The 27,083-nt window shown below is 41.6% G+C and overlaps 1 protein-coding gene across 2 annotated transcripts in view; it reads right to left on the bottom strand.

The window, feature by feature from the left end:
- The window catches only part of LOC136856836 (scavenger receptor class B member 1), a 230,508-nt gene that overhangs the window by 4,460 nt on the left and 198,965 nt on the right, over positions 1-27,083 (bottom strand). For both annotated transcript variants that reach the window (XM_067135005.2, XM_068224987.1), the window contains exons 8-9: positions 12,907-13,025; positions 7,012-7,140 (exon numbers count right to left, since the gene is read on the bottom strand). In XM_067135005.2, the coding sequence (XP_066991106.2) occupies positions 7,012-7,140; positions 12,907-13,025 (248 nt within the window). The remainder of the gene's footprint in view (positions 1-7,011; positions 7,141-12,906; positions 13,026-27,083) is intronic.

Below are 27,083 nucleotides of genomic sequence, written 5' to 3'. Positions count from 1 at the left end.
GAGCGAAACAAATAGTTGTTGAATCCAAAAAGAAGTCATGGGAAGATTTTGGTAATAACCTGGAAAGGCTAGGTCAAGCAGCAGGGAAACCTTTCTGGACAGTAATAAAGAATCTTAGGAAGGGAGGGAAAAAGGAAATGAACAGTGTTTTGAGTAATTCAGGTGAACTCATAACAGATCCCAGGGAATCACTGGAGAGGTGGAGGGAATATTTTGAACATCTTCTCAATGTAAAAGGAAATCATCATGGTGGTGTTACAAACAGTCAAGCTCATGGGGAGGAGGAAAATGATGTTGGTGAAATTATGCTTGAGGAAGTGGAAAGGATAGTAAATAAACTCCATTGTCATAAGGCAGCAGGAATAGATGAAATTAGACCTGAAATGGTGAAGTATAGTGGGAAGGCAGGGATGAAATGGCTTCATAGAGTAGTCAAATTAGCGTGGAGTGTTGGTAAGGTACCTTCAGATTGGACAAAAGCAGTAATTGCACCTATCTATAAGCAAGGGAACAGGAAGGATTGCAACAACTATCGAGGTATCTCATTGATTAGTATACCAGGCAAAGTATTCACAGGCATCTTGGAAGGGAGGGTGCGATCAGTCGTTGAGAGGAAGCTGGATGAAAACCAGTGTGGTTTCAGACCACAGAGAGGCTGTCAGGATCAGATTTTCAGTATGCGCCAGGTAATTGAAAAATGCTACGAGAGGAATAGGCAGTTGTGTTTATGTTTCGTAGATCTAGAGAAAGCATATGACAGGGTACCGAGGGAAAAGATGTTCGCTATACTGGGGGACTATGGAATTAAAGGTAGATTATTAAAATCAATCAAAGGCATTTATGTTGACAATTAGGCTTCAGTGAGAATTGATGGTAGAATGAGTTCTTGGTTCAGGGTACTTACAGGAGTTAGACAAGGCTGTAATCTTTCACCTTTGCTGTTTGTAGTTTACATGGATCATCTGCTGAAAGGTATAAAATGGCAGGGAGGGATTCAGTTAGGTGGAAATGTAGTAAGCAGTTTGGCCTATGCTGACGACTTGGTCTTAATGGCAGACTGTGCCGAAAGCCTGCAGTCTAACATCTTGGAACTTGAAAATAGGTGCAATGAGTATGGTATGAAAATTAGCCTCTCGAAGACTAAATTGATGTCAGTAGGTAAGAAATCCAACAGAATTGAATGTCAGATTGGTGATACAAAGCCAGAACAGGTCGATAATTTCAAGTATTTAGGTTGTGTGTTTTCCCAGGATGGTAATATAGTAAGTGAGATTGAATCAAGGTGTAGTAAAGCTAATGCAGTGAGCTCGCAGTTGCGATCAGCAGTATTCTGTAAGAAGGAAGTCAGCTCCCAGACAAAACTATCTTTACATCGGTCTGTTTTCAGACCAACTTTGCTTTATGGGAGCGAAAGCTGGGTGGACTCAGGATATCTTATTCATAAGTTAGAAGTAACAGACATGAAAGTAGCGAGAATGATTGCTGGTACAAACAGGTGGGAACAATGGCAGGAGGGAACTCGGAATGATGAGATAAAGGCTAATTTAGGAATGAACTCGATGGATGAAGCTGTACGCATAAACCGGCTTCGGTGGTGGGGTCATGTGAGGCGAATGGAGGAGGATAGGTTACCTAGGAGTATAATGGACTCTGTTATGGAGGGTAAGAGAAGTAGAGGGAGACCAAGACGACGATGGTTAGACTCAGTTTCTAACGATTTAAAGATAAGAGGTATAGAACTAAATGAGGCCACAACACTAGTTGCAAATCGAGGATTGTGGCGACGTTTAGTAAATTCTCAGAGGCTTGCAGACTGAACGCTGAAAGGCATAACAGTCTATAATGATAATGTATGTATGTATGTTAAATTAATTAATTAACGCATGACGTGAAATACAAAATGCGAATAAAATTAACAGGTTCGAGTGGGATTCGAACCTACCTACCACACGCAGCTCTATTAACCGCACCGCGATTAACCTATGACACCACAGCGACCCCAGCGAATAGGTTTCTAGAAAGCCTACTAGATCGACTACTACTTCCGCTTCACAAATTCACACACATTTTCTATCAGTATGCCATCGCTTTTAGCGTTCATTTCTTCTTCTTCTTAATCTGTTTTCCCTCCAGGGTCGGATTTTCCCTCAGACTCAGCGCGGGATCCCACCTTTACCGACTCAAGGGCAGTGTCCTGGAGCTTCAGATTCTGGGTTGGGGGATACAACTGGGGAGGATGACCAGTACCTCGCCCAGGCGGCCTCACCTGCTATGCTGAACAGGGGCCTTGTGGAGGGATGGGAAGATTGGATGGGACAGGCAAGGAAGAGGGAAGGAAGCAGCTGTGGCCTTAAGTTAGGTACCATCCCGGCATTTGCCTGGAGGAGAAGTAGGAAACCACGGAAAACCACTTCCAGGATGGCTGAGGTGTGAATCGAACCCACCTCTACTCAGTTGACCTCCCTAGGCTGAGTGAACCCCGTTCCAGCCCTCTTACCTCTTTTCAAATTTTGTGGCAGAGCCGGGAATCGAACCCGCACCTCCGGGGGTGGCAGCTAATCACGCTAACCACTACACCACAGAGGCGGACGCGTTCATTTCATACCCTACTGAAAGCTCATATTTGGCACGTACTTTTTACATAACCGTATGACAGTTTGATGCATTGTGTAAATGCCTGTCGCATACGGTACATGTTTTTGCAAAAGTAATGGTGTAGTGAGTGATTAAAGGCGATTGTTGCTTGGTATACGGCAAAGGAGAATAGACCATAACACCAGTGACGTTCGGTGGGATGCCTACCAGCATAAAACGTCAGGTGCGGCTGACTGGCCCGATATACCTACTTTCGAATATTACACTACAGTGTGTAAAATGGTAAAGATGAATCTACAGAGATCATGCAGCATCAAAGAATTCCAACTTATTTATCTCGTACTTGGATATTTTCATGAGAATCAGTTAGAGCACACCTTTTTAAGAGTGGGAGATTCGGTTGCTATTACGGAGGACACCACTAAGTTCCGTTCACAATGAACATCAAGCGCAAACGCAAAGAAAACATGAAACCCAGCACCAATGTTATTTAATAGAAGCGTTCACAACACAAAGAGCACAAACAAGCGTAAGATGCGCGAAATGTACACCATCACTCCATCACATTGCTTAGGAGCAAACAACATGACGCGCAGAGTGAGTGGCCACTTTCCTTCAAAGTCATCTTTGTTCTTATGACCAAAATCTCCGTGCCACGGAAAGGAAGGAGTCTCCACTAGCAAAAGACGTGAGAGGAATATTTAGATATTAAATACAATAACTTCACCAAACTGCGCTAGATTGAACCATGATTAATGCTGAAATAGTTCAGGGCCATTGTCTCGCATTTCGCACAGATGGTTATGGAAATCCCCTTGTAGTGTTAAATCCTTTCCTGGTTCAATGCATGAACCAACCCTCATCTTCGCCTATGTTTAAATTTCATTGTTTTCAAGTGTACGAAACCGCAAACACAACCGACATACAGTTGAAACGTAATTTGCACTGCTACATCGTAATTTGGGGAGATAGTGGACACGGACCTCACTGCCGGCAGCCCTGAAGATGGTTTTAATTTTTATCTCATTTTCACACCAGGCAAATGCTGGGGATGTACCTTAGTTAAGGCAATGGCTGGTTCCTTCCCACTCCTATCACTTTCCTGTCCCATCGTCGCCATATGACCTCTCTGTGTCGGTGCGACATAAAGCAACTTGTAAACAAACACCGTAATTTTCCCTGCAAGGATCCACTTTGCCTGACTCTTTTGTTTCGATGTTATCTTTTATCGTCACTGTGAATAATTAGTTAAAGATACACGAATCTTTCCTCAAGTTAACTTTAATATTTATTAAGGGGTCTTTTTTCCCACTATTGCGAATTAAGAGCTGGTCGAAGTAAAAAAGAAGAGTATCCTGTAAAGCTAGATCTAATGCGCAATCATTGTAAATGATATCTTGTGTATGTTCTGAATGAAAGAGAGAGATAGAGCTTATTTTATCAAATTTCATACCTTGATATTACTGCTTCAGAATAATAGATTCCCATACTCCATTAAAATTCATTTTATCCCACAAGGGCTCGTGCAGTTCAATACTTTGAGTCTACTTCCACTTGCCAAATCCAATTCACTTAAATTTTTAAAACATAAGTACACTCATGTCCATAAAAACCAGACCATCTTGAAAGACTAGAGATAGGAAATTCATATTCACAGCACATGTGCATTAGTATGTTCTGAAAAAATGATTAGCATTTAAACCATGTCGGCCTTCAGGTTCAAGGTCCACATTGATATCTCCGCGCACCACCACCGACTGGTAAAATGTGCCTGCGTCTCCCGTTGTCGCTATAAACCGAACGTAACTGATCAGTGTGACTTGAGCAGACGTGCAGGATGCCTCGCAGACGTATGCGAGTACCGTACCGTCAAATGAGTGTTCGTACAGCAATGTGTGGTCAAGCATTGTCCTGCTGAAATATGGCGTCTGGGGTGTCGTGCAGAAAGGGTATGGCTACGGGTCACAGGATGTCATTCACGTAGGTCAAACAAATGGAACAAGTTATCAGTACCCATGGAAGGCGCATTATTAGCATGAGAGAACGTGATGCATCCATTCGGGAAAATTGCTGTTCGTGTGGGACGAAGTCTGTCGGCAGTGCAACGGGTGTGTACAGAATGGCCCATAGAGGGCCGCAGAGTACGACGAGATGGGTCTGGTTGAACCACCCAGACCATCGCACGAGAAGATCGACACCTCATCCGAATGGCATTGCAGAACAGATCTGCGTCCTCCTTGGCTCTGGTGCAACTGTGGAACAGTGTAACACATCGTACACTATTAGGAGTGACAATCCGTCGCCGTTTATTACGGTCTGTGTTACCGACGCGTCGTCCACTTCTCCGCCCACCTTTGACTAATGTCCATAAATATGCTAGATTGCAATGATGTATGAAACGACGTCACTGGTGACAGGAATGGCAGCAGATAGTGTTTGCGGACGAATCCAGGTTCTGTTTGTTTGAAAATAATGGCCGCATTTTGGTTTGCCGCAGACATGGCGAGAGGCATCACACTGACTGCATTCGCACAAGACATACAGCGCCAACTCAAGGCCTTATTGTGTTGGGTGCTATTGGGTACAACCACAAATCACAGGTGGCGCGTGCCCAGGGCACTGTGACTAGTTTGACCTACGTGCGACCCGTAGCCATACCTTTTCTGCACGACAACCCAGACACCATATTTCAGCAGGACAATGCACGACCATATGTTGCTGCACGAACACGTGCCTTCTTGTTGTCACAGGATGTCAGACTTGCCCTGGCCGGCCCGATCACCAAACTTGTCGGCTAATGAAAATGTGTGGCGTACGGTGAAACGACGGAGTGTGACCCAATGCCAACCACCAAAGATGAACTATGGAACCAGGTGAATGCAGTATGGGTGGCTATACCCCAGGACACAATTCGAGCTTTATACGTGTCGATGCCATCACGCATGGAACAAGTTATCAGTACCCATTGAAGGACCTGGAGCCTACTAGGCAACAGGACACATGCTGAACCTAGGTGACTGAAATGCTAATCGTTTCTGCAGAACATACTAATGAACATGTCCTGTAAATATTAATTTCATATGTCCAGTTTTTCTTGGTGTTCTATTTTTTATGAACATGAGTGCTCATTGATTTTCATGTTATGAAAACCACAAATGGTGCAATATTGACATATTTTTCTCGACCTAGTAGCTTTTTCGTGGGTGTTACTATTTTGGCAAAACTATCTAAGAGACGGTTACGCAAAGAAACTCATTGTCTACGATATTATAAGATGACAAACTAGTTGAAAATTCTATCTGATAGAAATTTGAGAATCTGCCCTTATTTACAGCTGAATAGCACAACGATTTTACGTCCTAATTCTTATGAAGTAAATAATCCACTTTTAACACTTTTATTCAAATCACCATTAATTCACATCTTTAAGTTTCAACGTGTTCGAAGTTAAATTAACGTCAGGCAGTACTACTTTAAAGAATCTACATTTGATAATTAAGTAGGTTTTTTTTTACAATTTGCTTTTCATCGTACCGACGCAGACAGTCTTATGCCGACGATGGGATAGGAAAGACCTAGGAGTGGGAAGGAAGCGGCCGTGGCCTTAATTAATGTACAGCCCCAGCATTTACCTGGTATGAAAATGGGAAACAACGAAAAACCACCTTCAGGGCTGGTGACAGTGGGGTGATTAAGTGTTCTTGTGAATCACATGAATACAGTGAGCGATATTTCGTCAAATTTTTGTATTCTGAAACATCAAAGAAACGGTGTCGTTCAATCCTGAATTAAATACGCTTGTATACGTTAATGACGATACTGATCCACCCGTTACGGTCACTACTCTAGTGTCCGACTCTTTGGCTTAATGGTCAGCGTATTGGCCTTCGGTTCCCGGCCGGGTCGGGGATTTTAACCTTAAGTGGTTAATTCCAATGGCTCGGGGGCTGGGTGTGTGTGGCGTATTCAACATTAGAAATCATCCTAGGTAGGGCCCTCATCTTCACAGACATGCAGGTCGCCTAACAGGCCGTCTACTAGAAACAAAGACCTGCACCAGGCCTCTCCGGAGGCCATACGCCATTGTGTTTACTACGCTAGTCCTCGTAATTACATTTGACAGGGAAAAAATTGATTTTTTTGATGACAGTCATGACTTATAACCAAGTGTTTTCCAACTATTCCTTCAGGTGGAAATGTTCCTAGATTATCATCAATTAGCAGAAGAATGAGTCTGTACAGATGTGAAAATGTGAAAATGTGTCTTCTATGCAGGTGGAGATATACAATATACAATAACAGTGGAATGTATATGATTATATATTCCACTACTTTTACAGAGATCTTAATGAAAAGTTCAGAAGTAACACAGGATAACCGAATGTCACCGTTATCACCATAATATGATTGACTCACGTATTCCGCCCAAAACATGGGAAGTACCAGGCCGCTGAACTTCTCAATTGACCTGGGAAGACCGGTCAACTTTGTCAGCACCAAGTTTGACTGGCTCCTTGCGCAACTCTCCATTGGCACACCAGTCGTCTGAATCAAAAGACATACAAGAACACTTCAACACAACAACACCAAAACAGACATTGAGTAGAAAAGACAATTTCATTCGACAATGAAGATATTCAAGTATACAGGCAAGTAAAACTTATATTTTTCAGAGTACCTATTGCAGCCATTTCTTGTCGTTGCTCTATCTTATAAGATTAATTCGACATTTATTTTTTGAGCTGAAGCTTCCAGTTTTTGAACTACAGGTAACTGATGTCTCTGATGCCGCGGGGAAACTGGTTAACTCAGGTTAAATAGGGGTACATCAGCCATATTGATAAAGGATATTTCAGTTTATCTAAACGGTAACATGATCGTCGGGTGCTTCTCACCGAGGTGGCCATGGTTCGAATGAAAATGCATTCATTATTTATTTACCATAAACCTCTACAGTATCTATGGAAGACCAGGGAAAGAGGACAAGCCTCCTACACGTAGTCATCAACAATCTTGTTCGGCAACTTGTAGATATAAAATACAGGAAAAGGACACAGTCCAAGTACGCGAAAAACATAATTAATAGTTCATTTCTATCAAGAGCCACGTGAACTTGTGATTATCGAAAGTGTCCCACAAACCTTGTCTATTGTATTCGGTATAACTTAAAAGAAAATTATCTAGGGTTAGGGGAAGTCGAAATTGGATTTGAAATACGTTCTACCCTATGACGGCAGCAAGGGTAACAAAATAATAAGTCGTATTGTGTTAAAGAAAATTTTGTTAAATTTGTACAGAGAGAAACTGGCATCTAATTTTCCCCTTTATGAAATATTCAACCGAAAACAGAACATGAAAGGAACACTCACAGTCTTAACTCCTCTAGAGTAACCTTAAAAATGTATTTAGAATAATAACTTGTATAATATATTTAAACATGATAAAATGCTGGTGGATATGGAATATTGTTAAGAACAAGTTTCTCATTTTCATTCAATATTGCAAACTGTAATTTAACAGCAAATATCGTATCCATCAGATTTTAGAATTGCTGATCCCTAGACTTGTGCAGTGTTGACGAGGTCATGCTGTCCAAGGACCCACATTCCACTCCTCAAAATAAGTAGCAGGTTGAATTAGTACGTAAACTCTACATCTTTCTTCAATGAGTTCCATATAATCAATACGCTCCCTTATACTGTATACTGAGCATATACACAAATATTCATATACTTGTATCTTTATGCTGGGGCCGGTGATCATGATGATTTATCCCTCAGAGCAGCAATAATCAACACCATCATTTTCTTATCTTGAATAAAAGTTTGTTGTACAAATTGATCGTTAAATTAAAAGTTTTCTTAAAAGTTAAATTAAAAGTTTAGCACTTGTCATCAACAAGAAAGGTGCGCGGAATGACAGGCAGCCGGACAGCAGGTAGGTATAATGAGTTGCATAGCTTCAGGTAAACACCAATATGAAGCGTCTCCATGATATTCTGTAGCTGATAACTAGAGCTCGGATTTTTAGGTGGTAATAGGTTAGAATGCAAAGTAATCTGCTTCGTAGGAAATGTCATGCAATCCTTTCTTCCATAATGTAGCAAGGGTAACATAAATTACAGGAGTTCTATAGACTGTACCCCTAATGTCTATGCAAATCTCAAACCATAACCTTTGTACAGGGTAGACTATACTTGTTAATCGTTTCAGTAACTTTGCATTCTAACCTATGAGTACCTAAAATTCCGGACTCTACTGATAACCCGTTATTTAACCCCTTAAAACCGCAATGACCACCTAAGTGACCTGCGTCCATCAGTTCGAGAAAACTGCTGCATTAAGGCATCAATGTCATAGTTATTCTGACCCCTGCAGTTACAATTGAACAATACAGCCGAGAAAGGAACTAAAACAGAATTTGCTACCCTTCAGGATAGAAAAAAATGTCTGTATTTCGATGAGTAATTGTTGACGTTTGATATTATATATTGAGATCGGTGATATACACGAAAGTGAGTTAACAAGAACATGTTCCGAAATACATTATAAATATTACAGATGTGCAAAATGTTTAAAATCAGTTCCTTTCGCCAATGAACTCATAACAATTTTAGGGGACGCGAAGAAATTTATAATAATATGAACGTTGCCAACTCGTGATATATATTGTAAGGAATCAGCATCCAGTATTAAATAAATTGTAATTCATAGTCAATGTCTGCATTTTATTCAAAGATTCACAAATTCAAAAATAAGTATCAAACTACATTAAAGGACCACTGAAAATAGAAAGTTACATCTAGATTATTAAAACAGTGTATACGACTGTACTTAATACCTAATTGTAAAGAGGAAGGACCACCGTACCACGCGGGTAACAGTTAGTGCACTTCTGGACACCGGCGTGATTATACGTCATTTGAGGTGTAATTTGACATTTGACATAAATATGTATAGAGAAAAATTGGCATGTAATTGTCATCTTTATGAAGTATTCAATCAAAAACGGAACATGAAAGGAACACTCACAGTCATAACTTCTCTAGTGTAACCTTTAAAATATATTTATAATAATTACTGAAAGTGAGGTTACATGTGCAACATGTTTAAAATCAGTTCCTTTCGCCAATGAACTGCGTTACGGAAGTTAGCGTGACGGACGGAAGTGTAACCCTATCAACTGTGCACATTATGTGGTCACCTGAAATTAGCAGCCGTTGATAGATGGTTTTCGCGAAGGGAATAGTGGTTTCTTTTATCATTAAGTTCTACACGGTGAAAACTCGCACAGTCAATATATGAAGACTGAGGTTCAATAAAGTGCAAAAAAGTATTTCTTTCACAAAACGTCGCAACGTATGGATAGCGAATGACTTCAAAATTATCGGAAACGCACTCGACAGGATAGACGGACTTTTCAGAATTCCAAATGTCCAATATTAATAATGCTGAGAGTAAAAAAGTCTTACTGCGAGCGTCTGAAAGTTAAAGAAACTAAGCGTCATGAGTTGAATTCCTCGTATGTATGACTTGTTACTTCACCTACCAAAGACCATTGTAACTCTGCATATACGAGGGAAGGAAGTTTAATAGTGGCAACAAAATAATACGTATTACTAAGTTTTACTGCCCTTCATGTTAGTCACCAGCATTGTATACAATCCGTTGCCAGCGATGTGGAAGTCGTAGGATAACTTCAGCAGCGCCTGTTGTGCTAATAGTTCGAATGGTGCAGTCTACTGGCTGACGAATCTCTGGAACAGTCCCGAAAAGAATGTCACGAAGTGGTTCCTTCATCTTAGGGATCAATTCAAAGTCACAAAGGCTTACGTATACAGAGTATTGTGGATGGTACAGCAATTCCCAGCCCCATCGAACGAACTAATCAGCCGCTGTATGCGACCGAGCTTTGTCGTGCAAAATGATGGGCTGGTTCTACAGAAAGGGTCGCCGCTTCTTTCCCAAAGCTTGTCATAGGTTGAGTTTCAAAAATAAACAGTAATAATACGCATTGACGGTCTGCTGTGATGGAACGTAATGTGTTAGGATAACACCATCTCAGTCGTATACGAGAATAACCATAACTTTCACTCTGCTGGGGTTCTGACGAACGATCTCCGTGCTGACCCGTAATAACGTCATTCGTTCGATTGGCGTTTCAGTTTTAGCTCATACGATTTGGCCCATGTCTCATCCAGCGTAAAGATGCAGCGATACTTCTTCTTCACTGCCACTAGGACGACCTGGCCGACGCATGTCTACCACATTTTGGCGTCCCTTGTTTAAGGCTTTTACCCACCGTGATACTGTTCTGTAAGGCAAGCAATATAGATTCCTCGCAAGCCTCTTGAAGACCTTGATGACACTGTCGTGCTGTACGACTTCTGGATCATTCAATCCTTATCCATCTCCGTTGTTCCTGCTTCGAAAACATCGTGACAACGCTACCTTATACCGCCAGCTATCACGAGGCTCGATTCCTCTCGCCAGTTTGCATGTGCAAGATGTGGGGAGAGAGAGTCCATGTGCTCTGAGGTAAGGTAGGTATGTAACTAATGTGCGCTAACAGCGACATTATTAGGTTCCGCTCATAGCGTCTATACAGCAGTTTTGCCACTATGAAAGTTCCAACCTTAGTCTCGAAAATATGTTCCAAAGTTAAGAAGTATATGAACAATACAATCTTAAGCCCTCTCTGAGTAGATGCTTTCCGACAATGTCTATTACGCAGTACACATTTCATGTCAATACTCTCCGCTGTGACCCCAGACATAGTACCGTTACACTTCGTTTAGAACGGGTACTCAGTGAGAAATGATACGGATTCTGTTGAGTTAATAAATCGCTCATTTTGGTCCGTAAATGGAATTAACTGTTAACTTGAAAAGTTAGAAATTGGTAAAGAGTTTACTTCTCAGATTTGTAATGTATCTACCGAGAGTTCTGTGCCAATGCACACTATTGATAGCATTTTTCACATACAAATTACTCCATATTTGTTTAAATTTCTCATAATTTTTGGAAGACGTTCAAATTACATGACCTATTATTGATAAGTCATCACACAATGATGGTCCTCCTGTCCGACTCGTTGTCTGAACGGTCAGTGTACTGTCCTTCGGTTCAGAGGGACCCGGATTTGATTCCCGGCCGGGTCGGGGATTTTAACCTTAATTGGTTAATTCCTACGGCACGGAGGCTGGGTGTATATGTTGCCTTCATCATCATTTCATCCTCATCACGACGCGCAAGTCGCCTACGGGTGTCAAATAGAAAGACCTGCACCTGGCGAGCCGAACCCATCCTGGGATATCCCGGCACTAAAAGCCATACGACATTTCATTTCATAGTCCTGCTGACAGCATATGGCTTGTAGTGTACATTTTTAAAAAGAGTGTATACACAAATTTTGAGTACTATTAGTCTATATTTTTATAATATACTGTCCGATTGGTATTGAAGTAAGTTGTAGAAAATTATGACATTTAGATGCTTCCAAAATCAAAGGTGTTTTTACCGTATTGTTTTATTATACAATAATTTAAGAGATTGTGACTGCACAACTTATATTATGTATGGTAAAGAGGAAAGAATTGTAATACATAAAAATGATGACTTGTAATGTTCAACGTCGTTGATAAGCAATGCTGAGGTGTTACATTCCTAGTTCTAAAGGTTAACATCTTGCATGAAAAAGAAATGTCGTTAGATACATTCAGAGAGAAAGAAGGAAAGAACGAAGAAAAGTGGCTTGTCATATCCAAAGAAAGTTTTAGTGAACAAAGTACACTATACAACATGATATATACACAATAACGTTAACAAAGAAGAGTTTTTAGCATGGTAAAGACAGAAATGGAGTTTCATTGTGCCACGGTTAAAAAATACATCTCTTGGCATATATGCTTAAAGTAGGTACCTTATAACTTTGGAACAACACAGATCGTCGCTACTTCGTTTTAACTGACTAAATGAAACCTTCAAGGAGTGATTTCGGTTCATTTTTAACACACCTGATATAGCACTTTCATATTACCATATATTCTGATCCATAAAATTCTGCGGACAAGAAGGATCCATATATCAATTTTCTCAAAACTTAGGTTTCGAGAGCATAAAATATTTATTTATTTATTTATTTATTTATTTATTTATTTATTTATTTATTTATTTATTTATTTATTTATTTATTTATTTATTTATTTATTTATTTATTTATTTATTTATTTATTTATTTATTTATTTATTTATTTATTGTGTTCGCTAGAGTCATCGAAGGAGACGAATACTCTGCATGAGGTAAACTTACCGGCTCCACCTCAGCAAACGAGATGTGCTTACTTCTTTCAGGCTTCATTCCTTCGATGTTGTCGATGAGGCTCGGATCTCCGTACAAGAAATGAGGATTTGAGGCCGCAATTGGAAAACCTGAAATGGAAACATATTTCAAAAAGCATTTTGCTTTAAACTAGTTACTAGAAATACTTCTATTTCTGAAGAGTTAACACATCACACTGGTCCAAATTCTCCGAGTTATTTCTACACTGTAGGACACATTCATCACGCGGAAAGATGAAATATAAGATCAAGTTGTGTATGATTCACCCGACCATCTTCAAACCTTGAACTGAATAATGAAATGTGACCACAAATTTGGCAGGCGCATTTCATACAATCAAATTAGCACACCATTACTTTCGCCTATGGCTCACTTTAGTATTTTAGAAGTGAAGCTTTCACGGTGTGTAGAATTATTTAGTTCCCTTTTCCTGGTTGAACCGTGTTGTTGTTTTCTGTACATTACGTACAGTTTGCCGTCGCTTCGAATATATTGCAGTATTCTTTGTCAGGGCGACTGAAATACCCCTACTGGATCCGATATAATCAGTCTCCCAGACAGCAATCACACTACGAGAGTGGTTCCTGACCTTGATCTTATATATCCTACTCTTTCTGGCTGACGTAAGCCCCCTGGCTCTCTTATGAGAATTCTGGAAAGTATGTGTTACAGCCAGGTAGTGGGACTTGCCCACACTGTTATTTAATTTGTAATTCTTGGATGCCTATATAATACATAGATTAAGACATACTGACCACAACATATACACGCAGGACAAACCTCTAACTAATTAAATAATTTTATAACCTTCTTCTAAATTGATATTGTTCGGGTGTTTCTTGATTTCGATTGCCTCACGGATTTTGCTTTCCAGATTCCAAGGGATAGCTGCTAGGATCTTGGTCTTGTCAAATGATATTCCGTGTCTTGTTTCATAGGAATGCTTGGCTACAGCTGAAATAACTGTGTTTTGGTTCTTGGTGTGACGGATGTGTTCTTTTAGGCGAGTATAGATCAGACGTTTTGTTTCACCGACATAGCACGTTCCGCAGCTACATTCTGTGCCCGTCCCTACACCTAATGGCTCCGGCATGATGTCTACAGGGCGTTAACGGGTTGGAATAAAACAAATGGGCGCTTAACTCGACTAAGCTTAAGGGCATACAGGGTAGGAGACGGGTCATACCTAATTACAATGAGAACACATTCGGGTTAAAGTTTAGATTAATACACGTGGTTTATTAGGCCTTAATGATGATGATGGTAATGACGCATTTATATACAAATGAATTACATGGATTATTATCAATTGTTGTTGTTTGTTATCGACTTTCAGTCGTTTGTGATGGATCCGAGTATTATCTATCGCAGAGCGATCCATTATGACGAGATTCGAACGGGAAAACACTTATCATAGACACTGAGGCTATGTGATATCATTGACCAATAGGATTAACATGCATGCAACGAATCTGAGCAATCCCTATACTAAACACACAGCTATTCCCCAACGAAGTACCACGAAGGAACTCATAAAAATGTGGAACAAACGCCCGGGTTTGAACCGACCCTCACTTGTAAAAATTCACCACCCCGATGGTCAACACCATCGGTAACTCAATTATAATCACAACAAGATACATAAACCCTTAAAGAACACAAATTATATACAGTAAACACGTGAGACATCCAGCCTTCGGTTGAGCATTGGGGTACCAATGCCGCTGTCGGGAACTGAACTGACACCCGTTGGGATGGAAGTGGGACTCTGAAAACCCTAAACTACGTTATACTCAAGTGTGTAATGGCAGTAAACTAACAAGTACTGGTAACAATCGCCGTGTCATTTATTAGCGACTACATCAGTCTGGCGTGTTGAATATTTCATTATTAAGCGATTCTTTCGCCCTCATTCACTTCAACTCAAGGCTCCCTCTTACACGAGCGGACGAGAATACACAAAAAACCGACACTTCTCCTCAGTAGGTCAACTGCCCTCAGCCCCCACACGGCGGGTGGTCATTGGCCTCGGCCTTCACAGGCATAACGCCCTTTCTTAACAAAACACCCCATCTCGGGGATCGTTCACTAATAAACTGAGCCTCATTGTTCCTTAAATAAAATTACATCGGCTCTCAATACTTCACTTCAATTCAACACACACATTCGTTTACAATATCATGATCCCGCGACGCGACACCGGTTCCCATGATACCAATACTTGTTTGATTACCATAACTACAATTTATTATTATTATTATTATTATTATTATTATTATTATTATTATTACTATTATTATTATTATTATTATTATTATTGGGTTCATCATTACACCATCTCCCTACACGACTTACCTGGAAATTAGACCATACTGCGTGATCATAATTAACTTCCTCGTAATGACGGTGTAATTAATCCATATCTAAATTGTGATTTCTGATAAAATCGTCACACGGTAATACAATTATGAATTAAATATTCCTCAATTTGCACTTAAATGGTGATAAGCCTGCCAATTAAAATCGTACACTTCTTATCTAAATATATGTCAGTGGAGGCCTGGGATGTCAGTTCCGAAGTCATATCTCGTAGCTCTGGGTGCTCACGGAATAAAATTACACTATTTACCAGCCATGCAATATCCTCGCTGGACTAACTACAACCTAACTTGAATTACTCTGAATTACTAAAAATTAGTCTCCTGACGCATCAATAATTACAAGTTTTCCCAAATAAAATGATTAAGTCAATCTATTACTGCATGCAAACTTATCGTGTTACCCCTTTATTTACAATTGATTGCTCAGACGTGTTACTAATTAAATAAAGTAAATAGAAGCTACGTGTATCATGGTAGCACATCTACATTACTGAAGTTACAATCTTTAACATTATAGCGTCAGGTAATGATAACTGTTCCCCGCCCAATCTGATTACGTCATATTAATTATGATTTATACTCATCTCCATCTCGATGACCCGTTGTCAGCTCAGGGAGTCCATTGTGGGTTTAGTGCTGACCCATAAGCACCACAGCAGTTACTGGAGGCACCATTCTTCTTTCCAACTGGGAGTCCATTGTTCTAGGTTGACGAAACCGCTGGCAATATTCCTGAGGCACACAACACGTCACTATTTATTCCAAGATTTATTTAGTTACATTCGGTGTGAACGTCCAGCCACGATACCGGACCTCACTCCGCAATCCGCGATTCAGTATCGGATTCCGCGTACCTTTGTCACTACTCGACACAGTAGCGCCGTAGTAATAATAATAATAATATTATTACAAATTATATTTAATGTTCGCGACACGTCTCTGATCTTTAAAGTTTAGACCCTAGCATCACGTCTATCCAATCTCTGCAATATTTACGCACAGTACGCGATTTCACTTGTAAATTAAATTGAAATTTACTCAAACAAAAGATCACTGGAAGCTCGACGACACGTAGCTCCGCCGCCTGTAAGCCACAAATCCCGACTGACGCATCTTCCTTTCTGCAGTAGTTTTTACTAGGGAGCGATACCCCTTCCACTAATTTGCGTATCGCCTATTCCCGGCGTACTCGAGGTAAAATAGTACGATTGGTCGGTGACCAGTATCTAGTTGGTGCGATTGAGACATAACCACTCAATTATCCTTCGGTGAATCTCTTTAAATTAATTAAAATATGTTCTGCTTCCCCCACCACACGGGGTGAAGTCCCGGTCTCGAGGAGCTGTCATGACACTAACCAGATGGCCCCAGTACTTTTCCACGCAGAAACAACACAGTATTCTTTCTCCTGCTGAAAGTTATCACGGAAGAGGACATTAAACACTCTAAATAAATGTCCCAGTAGCATTCATCCCTTTTAAATCGGGAGATGAGCCCCTAATTCGAGTTTTATTAATTTTCTACCTCGTCGGTAATTAAGTTGGCCAGTCCGATTCCAAGATGGCTCCTATATTCCGTTTCGAAAAAGTTAGTTTCCCCTCATTCTGTGAGCCTTGAGGAGGGATGTCTTCTCTCGAGTGATGTCACAGGGAATCCCCATTCATAACCCCTCCCGGGTCTAAGTTGGCTTGGTTTCATCTGCGGGGCCCCCGCTACACAAAGGATAATACTGCGCAGTAAGTCGCAGACAAAGAAATCTCATAAAATAATTTTAAAATACACAATTTATCTATCTCAATGGTATGAATATTAATTAGTTTCGGTATGACCTCTATTAATGATATCAATATTAACCATTTTCAGCGTTCTTTCCCTTTAATAGCATTGCGTGCGTAATTACTGAGATCGATATCAACCCAAGGTCCTTGGATCATGCCCCTGTCGGGTTCATATTCCCCTCTCCCCGAGAAGAAATGGGTACAGGCACTGGACACATTTCGTCGCTAAATATTCAATTGGCAATATCGATTCACAACTGTTTCCAAACCTTTGATTTCTGGCGAAGTTCCTGGTTCTCTCTTTCCAAATAATATGCTATCTGACGCAATGCTTCTCTGTAGTTCTCCAGGTACTGACATTCTGGACATTCTTCATCCCCAAGATCTCTCTGTGAAAACAAATTCTCCAAATAATTGACTTCTTCGGCTTCCTCATTTGGTCCCGACTCTTCATCTGACACGTCACGTCGATCTTCTTCTCCGTCATCCTCATCCTCTTCTTCATCCGTTGCTCCAAGTTCTTCAGCGTTGTCCACGTCTTCTAAGTTGCCTCCGGACGTATGGTACAACTTCAGATTTGCCGCGTTGTAGATGGTTTCGGTCGCGCCGTCCATGCTTTGCACCTTGTACGCGTTGTTGTCGAGGTTCTGGATGACTCGGTAAGGACCGATGTACAGTTCAGCGAACTTGTGGTAGAACTTGTTAGGTGGATCGGATACTGTTGGTCGTTTAACGAGAACAAGTTCCCCTACGCGCAGTGGTCGATGGTACCTCTTGTTACGGAGACGACGTAATCTTCGTTCTGCTTGGGCCTTCAAATGTTTTGCTGTCTCTTGTATGCATAGCTCAACCGATAGTCTAGGATCCTGCGGACATTTTAAGACCTCGTGCCATGGTCTCTTTGGAAAACTGTTGAAATGAATCACTGACGGAATTTGCCCGGTGGATTCGTGGATAGTGCCGTTGATACTTTCTGTGATAACAGGAATCACGTCCACCCAACGCCAATGTTGTCTAGGACAGTAGATACGGCAAAACTTTGCGATTTCTCGCATTATCCGCTCTGCGGGATTCGACTCCGGATGCCTAATTGAACTTAGATGATGTTTGATGTTTAAGTTTTCGATGTCTCGCTTGAAGTTTCCCGATGTGAACTGCGACCCATGATCCGTGAGAACACATTCGGGCTTGCCCATACGTGGTATGATTTTAGTCTTCAACTGATTTATAACGGCTCTAGTATTTGCCTTCTGGATTGGACAGAGAGTGACAAATTTTGAAAACACATCCACGCATACCAAAATGTATTGAAGCCCTCTCTTTCCCTTGGGAAGTGGTCCGTAAAAGTCTAAAGCGAACAGTTCCCGAGGTTTACTTGGCAACAACGGCTTCGGTTTTTGCTTAAGTAGGTATGGATTGGGTTTTACCCGTTGGCAAATGTCGCAAGTAAGGAGTACCTGCTGAACAATTTTCCTCAAATTTTTCCAGATAAAAGTTTCCCGAAGTGTAGCAATCACTTTATCTCTCCCTGCGTGACCTGTAACGTGATGAGCGAGCCAAACTAAATCAACCTGCAACGTCGTTGGAACCACGATCCTGAATTGCGTGTGGTCCTCGTCCACGAATTTATGCAGCATACCATTAAAAAATTGGTACTTCTCGGATCTTTTCTGAAGTTCACGGTATTCATCCGTCCCTGGCTGTATTCTACGTTGGAGGAAATCGATCAACTTCTTCATTTCCGGACATTTCTGCTGTTCTTCACCAATAGTCCGCAGCCTTTCTATGATTTCGCGGTCCCCTTGTTCTATCAACTGTATTTGGTTAACCACGATAGGTTCCGGATCTGGATTTCTACTGAGGGCGTCTGCAATTACATTTGCCTTTCCGGCGCAGTGCTCGACTGTAATGTCGAATTGCTGCACAAACAAGCACCACCGGCTGACTCTCTCGCTTGTTAACGCAGATTTCATCATGAACGTCAGAGCTTTGTGATCCGTTCTCAACACAATTGGGTACCCATAAATGTATTTCTTCCAATGGTTAAGAGCGGTCACGATCGCGAGCATCTCTAGTTCGGTCACGGTGTATTTCAACTCATGCGATCTTAATTTGCGACTCATGAAAGCCAAATAGGTGATCCTCTGTTCGGGTTCGGGCGTCTCTTGATACAGTACTGCCCCGACTCCTATAATCGACGCGTCAGTTTGCACAATAAACTTCTGTGTATAGTCCGGATATCCTAATTTCACACTATGGGCCAACAGATCCTTTGCTTTAGCAAATGCTTCATCGCATGCAAGATCCCATTTCCACCTATTGTTTTTCTTGAGGAGATCTTGTAATGGTGCAACTATACTGGTATAGTTCGGACAATGATCCGCGAAAAAGTTACAAACTCCTAAAAATTGCCTGACATGTTTCACCTTCGTCGGCTTTGGAAAATTTTGAATTGCCTTTAATTTAACAGGATTGGGCATGATTCCTTCTGAGTCGATCACATGACCTAAAAATAGGATACTCCTTTGGCAGAAATTAGACTTGGGTAGGTTTACCTTGAAGTTGTTCCTTTCTAAATCAGCTAATAGTTTGTCAAGTTTCTCCAGGTGCTCTGGCAAAGTTTCAGATGCAATAAGGATGTCATCCACGTACCTCACCGTAAACTGTTTAACTTCGTCACTGAGGTTACGATCTAGTGCCCTAATGAGCGCTGACCCTGCTGTTTTCAATCCAAAGGGTAACCGGTTAAAAACGTAGGTTTGCCCATCAAACAGAAACCCGGTCAAAATTTTGGTGGCTGGGTCAAGTTCCACGTGATGAAAGGATGATGTCAGATCAACTCCACTAAATAATTTCATTCCCCGGAATTTCTTAAGGACCTCTTTTATACACGGGGCCTGGTCATACTCTGGGATTAATCGCTGGTTTATTGCTCGCGCGTCGAGGCAAACCCGCAACGAACCGTTGCCCTTCTCCACCACGACCAAGGGATTCAAAAATGGTGTGGGTGATTTTGATATAATTCCGTTATCCTCCATCTCCTGTATAATTTTCTTCACCCCAGCGTGAAACTTTTCAGGTATCGGATATGGTCTTTGCCGAAATGGTTCCCAATTGTTGACGACTAAGGAATATTTGAAATTTGGAATTTTCCCTGGACGCGACCCAAATACATTTTCGTGTCTCTCTATGACTCTCTGTAATGCGCCTTTGTCTTCCTCCCCTATCTTCGCTTCGTCGATCTTTTCTTGGACTACCTCCGCCAATGAAGGTCCTTCATTCTCCGCTTCCAACTTGAAAATCATCCCTTCAAACTCCTTGATCATCTCGTCCCGATAGGCATCCCAGTTTGGGAAGCAATCTCCTCCTTCTTGTTCCAATTGTTCTATCTCCATGGTCCAAATTTTCTCCTCCCCGTGTTGTCCCTCGAAGTCGTTTAACCTTACATCTCCCTGAATTGAATCGTTCCTGAATCTAATTTCATTCTTGTCCATGTCAATGACCGCTTTGAATTCCCGAAGAAAATCAGCTCCGATGATGATATTATATTCCATTCTAGTCAAAATTATAAATGGATGTGATATGAGGTTGTTCCCAATTTCCAAATCTAGATAGGCCTGGCTATTGCATGTAGTTGTGCGGTCCGGAATTATTCCTCTAACCTTAATATTGGAAATCGGAATGATTGGAATACATTGCTTCGATTCCAGTTCTTTGACTAATACTTTAGATACCACGCTGACGCTCGCGCCTGTGTCTACAAGGCAACGAACCAGCAACTGGTTAACACGGACATAAATGACGGGTAACGCTCTGATTGGTTTTGGACATGCCTGAACGGGATCTTCAACGAGGTCATCGGGCTGAACTATCCATGATGCGATGGTCACGGACGTCCACGGTTCCCCCTTCGCGTCGGTAGTCCTCGAAAATCCGACTATCTCCTCACTCGGTTTTCCTAATTTTTTTTTAGCTGACCTCCGCCTCCACTTGAATATGGTGGTGCGCGGGGATCAAGATTACTGGCACGGTTTGCAGCATTATGTGCCTGTAGTTCGAGGCTCTCTGCCCCTCGACACTCATCCGACTTAGCAAACTGCTGCATCGAATCTTTCCACCGATCGTTTCCGGCCTGGGTATCTTGCAGATCTCTGACGTAACGGCGTGACTCATTCCTTCTGTCGTTGAGGTCACCCCGATAGTATTCTCGCGGTCTGTTGTTCTGTCGACCACGGTTACCCCAGTAGGAATTGGGTGTTCTCTCGTAAGGTCGTCGCCCTCGTGCGCCGCTCTGTCCGTGGTTGTACCTCCCTGACTGATACCATTGACTCCTACCCTGGTCATTTCGACACTTCCATTGGTGGTTTTCCCACTTCGGAGACCTCCAATCCCTATTATTCCTGTTCTGGTTGCCTATCTGAGCATCAGTCTGGGTACTTGTCACCTGAGTACTCCGGTTTACCGACTGATCCCCCTCTCGAACGTTTAACGTGTTGATGGCTTCTACGTTTCTAGCTCGACCGTGCCCGACATGAGATGTCTGATCCAACTGTCTTAACACGTGCTCGGCTTCCACTGCCGTACGGATATTTGCCGCAATCAACATGCGCTGGACGTCAGCTGGGAATTGCTTTGTGATGGCGGTTATTAATTCACTTTCGGTCGGCGGGCTGTCCAGTTCGCGCATCTTCACCAGCTGGGACGTGAAATAATCGCAGAACCTTGTGGGTCCTCCCGAAGCGTACCTCCTCGAGTAAAGCTCTAACCTAAGTCCTTGCTGCGTGTCCAAACCCCAGTATTTTTCCAAAAATAGCTTCTTAAAGCCTTCATAGCTATCAAAACAGTAGCGGAACGCTTTAAACCATTCGAGAGCCTGGTCTTCCAAAAATTTTTCAACTACACGTAACTTCCTATCCGCTGGTACCCGATGATCTGCCATATAATCATCTACCTCGCGGAGGAAACTTTTTGGCGTAGTCCTAGTGCCTGGTTTGAATTTCTTTGGCTTATCATCCGCCGAACGTAAGAGGCTATACATCGGTATTGAATTTTGGCCAAGCAAGGTCGACGTTCTCTCGTCCATCGTCGGTAATTTATACTCTTCATTGCCGGGTAGTTGCTCCTTGAACAGACTGTAGCCCATTTGATGTGATCCGCTACCTAATTCCATTTTCTTCATTCCGGCCGTTTCCATTTTGAAATGTGGTTCATCCCGGATGTCTAATTTCTTCATTCCCTCAATTTCTTCGCGAAGCGCGTTAATTTGTTCTTCGTGAATCTCCAATTTCACCATCATTTTCGAGCCTTTCTCTTCGCTCCATTCGTGGATCTGTTTAGCAGTCTCTCCTACTATTTGTCCTGACACTTCCTTCCGTAACCTGGCAAAAGTTAGTTTCGTATCGGACTGCGCTGCTTGCGATACTGACGTAATCTTTTCGTCTAGGGCCTCAATTACCGCCAAGGCTTTCTCCGTCCTTTCTTCAACGATCCTGATATTTATCTGGTTGTCCTTGACCTGCTCCACTATATCTTCGATCTTCGTGTCGCGGTCATTCGCTTTGGACCTGACCTGTTCCATCTCACCATTCAGCCGATCGATTTCCTCTTTTACATCCACGATTTCGCCATTCACGCGAGTTATGTCTCTCTCGATACCGGCCTCAACCTGACCAAGCCGCTCAACTATTCCCTCGACCTTTATTTCAACAACGGCATTGAGCTGAGAAACCGCGTCTATTTTATCGCTTAGTTCCTTAGCCCCCTTTTCGCATTGTTGTTGAACCTCCTGAATTTTGTTCATTAAACTACTGCATTTCTCCTCAATCATCTTACTAGTCTCGGTTCGGTTTTCTTCCAATTTAACCTCAAAATGTGTTAATTTACCGTCAAAGTTCTCTAGTTGTTCTCTGACCTCCGCGCGCCCCTGTTTGCATTCATTTTCAAGCGTCTTAATATCGTCCTTCACGCTGTCCCTAATTTGCGCGTAGTTCTCTTCCATCCTATTTTCAAGTGTCTTAATATCGTCCTTCATTTCCTCCCGATTCGCCTTTAAATCGTCCTTCACGCTGTCCCTAATCTGCGCACTGTTCTCTTCCATCCTATTTTCGAGTGCCTTAAAGGCGTCCATCAAAGCCCGCATGGCTTCACTATCCATGTCGCTATCCTTTGAGATGACAGGACCCCCCTCGCTAACGTCGGCGTCAACAAACCACAAAAATATATAATTATTATTTATTTTAAAAGAAAGGATTCCTCTATCCAACTTTACGTTCTTCCAGCTTCAAATAATTTTTACTCTAATCATCATTGCAAATTAAGCCTCAAAAACGGCTATCATTGAAGCTGCCTAACCGCCTAACATCATTAAGGTTCATGAAATTTATATAAGAAGGCAACGGGAAATTTCCGAAAATGATTATAATATTAGCCCTCAAATTCAGTTAATAAAGTTGCCGGTTTACCTGTGATTCTAAAATTGGGCTCGATTTTAAATACCAACACATGTGGTATAGTGCCAGTAAATCAACCCATGCCCTCAGCATTGAGGTCCTTCAAACACACAAAGTCATCAGAATCTCAAACTGAACCCATGAAATCAACCTACTGCCACTGGAAAATGAAAAGTAGGCGTGAGGTTACCTCTTCTCATCCATGGTTATACTAACGTACAATATATTTCCTAATAGCAGGTTGTTTGGTGACGAAACACGCACCACTGGCTAATATCCGTGAATAGATATGCACTAAGAGAAAGCCACTATTCACTTCAAACCTCACTTATGGGAAATTCATTTCATTGTTTCCCGGGATTCGAACTAATCCCCTTAAATTTTGGATACGCCCCTGCTTACTCGAATGTCATGGCTCTGCCCATATCATTGGACCATGACTGTGTTCTCATTCATAAAACGATTTAATATTGACATCAAGGTATCACTTATTCAATCATAATGAACTGGGCCTCGCGTGGAAATGTCAGAAGCAGACATGGGTTACCAAAATAATCGTGCCCACTCCTGGAAGCCGCACAAGTATGCCTTGCCTAATACACAACACACCACGCCCCTATCTTTGCATTAATGGTATGCAATAGGTGGGATAATTATGCGCCTATTAAACATCAAAATACGCCTATTAAACCGTAGAATATGTCCCACCTTGGGCCGTATTTATATAGCCAGACATTGGATGTCATTCTATATGGCGCTAAATTTCCTAAATCTGGGTAGCCCTTATTTACGGACATATCGAGCTCCCACAGTTCACTTACGCCCTTTTATCTCGCCCCACTTTGGATGCGCCATCTTAAGTATGTGCCCGTCTCTACACCTAATGGCTCCGGCATGATGTCTACAGGGCGTTAACGGGTTGGAATAAAACAAATGGGCGCTTAACTCGACTAAGCTTAAGGGCATACAGGGTAGGAGACGGGTCATACCTAATTACAATGAGAACACATTCGGGTTAAAGTTTAGATTAATACACGTGGTTTATTAGGCCTTAATGATGATGATGGTAATGACGCATTTATATACAAATGAATTACATGGATTATTATCAATTGTTGTTGTTTGTTATCGACTTTCAGTCGTTTGTGATGGATCCGAGTATTATCTATCGCAGAGCGATCCATTATGACGAGATTCGAACGGGAAAAACACTTATCATAGACACTGAGGCTATGTGATATCATTGACCAATAGGATTAACATGCATGCAACGAATCTGAGCAATCCCTATACTAAACACACAGCTATTCCCCAACGAAGTACCACGAAGGAACTCATAAAAATGTGGAACAAACGCCCGGGTTTGAACCGACCCTCACTTGTAAAAATTCACCACCCCGATGGTCAACACCATCGGTAACTCAATTATAATCACAACAAGATACATAAACCCTTAAAGAACACAAATTATATACAGTAAACACGTGAGACATCCAGCCTTCGGTTGAGCATTGGGGTACCAATGCCGCTGTCGGGAACTGAACTGACACCCGTTGGGATGGAAGTGGGACTCTGAAAACCCTAAACTACGTTATACTCAAGTGTGTAATGGCAGTAAACTAACAAGTACTGGTAACAATCGCCGTGTCATTTATTAGCGACTACATCAGTCTGGCGTGTTGAATATTTCATTATTAAGCGATTCTTTCGCCCTCATTCACTTCAACTCAAGGCTCCCTCTTACACGAGCGGACGAGAATACACAAAAAACCGACACTTCTCCTCAGTAGGTCAACTGCCCTCAGCCCCCACACGGCGGGTGGTCATTGGCCTCGGCCTTCACAGGCATAACGCCCTTTCTTAACAAAACACCCCATCTCGGGGATCGTTCACTAATAAACTGAGCCTCATTGTTCCTTAAATAAAATTACATCGGCTCTCAATACTTCACTTCAATTCAACACACACATTCGTTTACAATATCATGATCCCGCGACGCGACACCGGTTCCTATGATACCAATACTTGTTTGATTACCATAACTACAATTTATTATTATTATTATTATTATTATTATTATTATTATTATTATTACTATTATTATTATTATTATTATTATTGGGTTCATCATTACACCATCTCCCTACACGACTTACCTGGAAATTAGACCATACTGCGTGATCATAATTAACTTCCTCGTAATGACGGTGTAATTAATCCATATCTAAATTGTGATTTCTGATAAAATCGTCACACGGTAATACAATTATGAATTAAATATTCCTCAATTTGCACTTAAATGGTGATAAGCCTGCTAATTAAAATCGTACACTTCTTATCTAAATATATGTCAGTGGAGGCCTGGGATGTCAGTTCCGAAGTCATATCTCGTAGCTCTGGGTGCTCACGGAATAAAATTACACTATTTACCAGCCATGCAATATCCTCGCTGGACTAACTACAACCTAACTTGAATTACTCTGAATTACTAAAAATTAGTCTCCTGACGCATCAATAATTACAAGTTTTCCCAAATAAAATGATTAAGTCAATCTATTACTGCATGCAAACTTATCGTGTTACCCCTTTATTTACAATTGATTGCTCAGACGTGTTACTAATTAAATAAAGTAAATAGAAGCTACGTGTATCATGGTAGCACATCTACATTACTGAAGTTACAATCTTTAACATTATAGCGTCAGGTAATGATAACTGTTCCCCGCCCAATCTGATTACGTCATATTAATTATGATTTATACTCATCTCCATCTCGATGACCCGTTGTCAGCTCAGGGAGTCCATTGTGGGTTTAGTGCTGACCCATAAGCACCACAGCAGTTACTGGAGGCACCATTCTTCTTTCCAACTGGGAGTCCATTGTTCTAGGTTGACGAAACCGCTGGCAATATTCCTGAGGCACACAACACGTCACTATTTATTCCAAGATTTATTTAGTTACATTCGGTGTGAACGTCCAGCCACGATACCGGACCTCACTCCGCAATCCGCGATTCAGTATCGGATTCCGCGTACCTTTGTCACTACTCGACACAGTAGCGCCGTAGTAATAATAATAATAATATTATTACAAATTATATTTAATGTTCGCGACACGTCTCTGATCTTTAAAGTTTAGACCCTAGCATCACGTCTATCCAATCTCTGCAATATTTACGCACAGTACGCGATTTCACTTGTAAATTAAATTGAAATTTACTCAAACAAAAGATCACTGGAAGCTCGACGACACGTAGCTCCGCCGCCTGTAAGCCACAAATCCCGACTGACGCATCTTCCTTTCTGCAGTAGTTTTTACTAGGGAGCGATACCCCTTCCACTAATTTGCGTATCGCCTATTCCCGGCGTACTCGAGGTAAAATAGTACGATTGGTCGGTGACCAGTATCTAGTTGGTGCGATTGAGACATAACCACTCAATTATCCTTCGGTGAATCTCTTTAAATTAATTAAAATATGTTCTGCTTCCCCCACCACACGGGGTGAAGTCCCGGTCTCGAGGAGCTGTCATGACACTAA

Source organism: Anabrus simplex, chromosome 1, assembly GCF_040414725.1.
Source record: "Anabrus simplex isolate iqAnaSimp1 chromosome 1, ASM4041472v1, whole genome shotgun sequence".
In the NCBI taxonomy this organism is placed as follows: domain Eukaryota; kingdom Metazoa; phylum Arthropoda; class Insecta; order Orthoptera; family Tettigoniidae; genus Anabrus; species Anabrus simplex.
The sequence above is the reverse complement of the archived record's forward strand: the minus strand, read 5'-3'. Positions and strand labels throughout refer to the sequence as shown.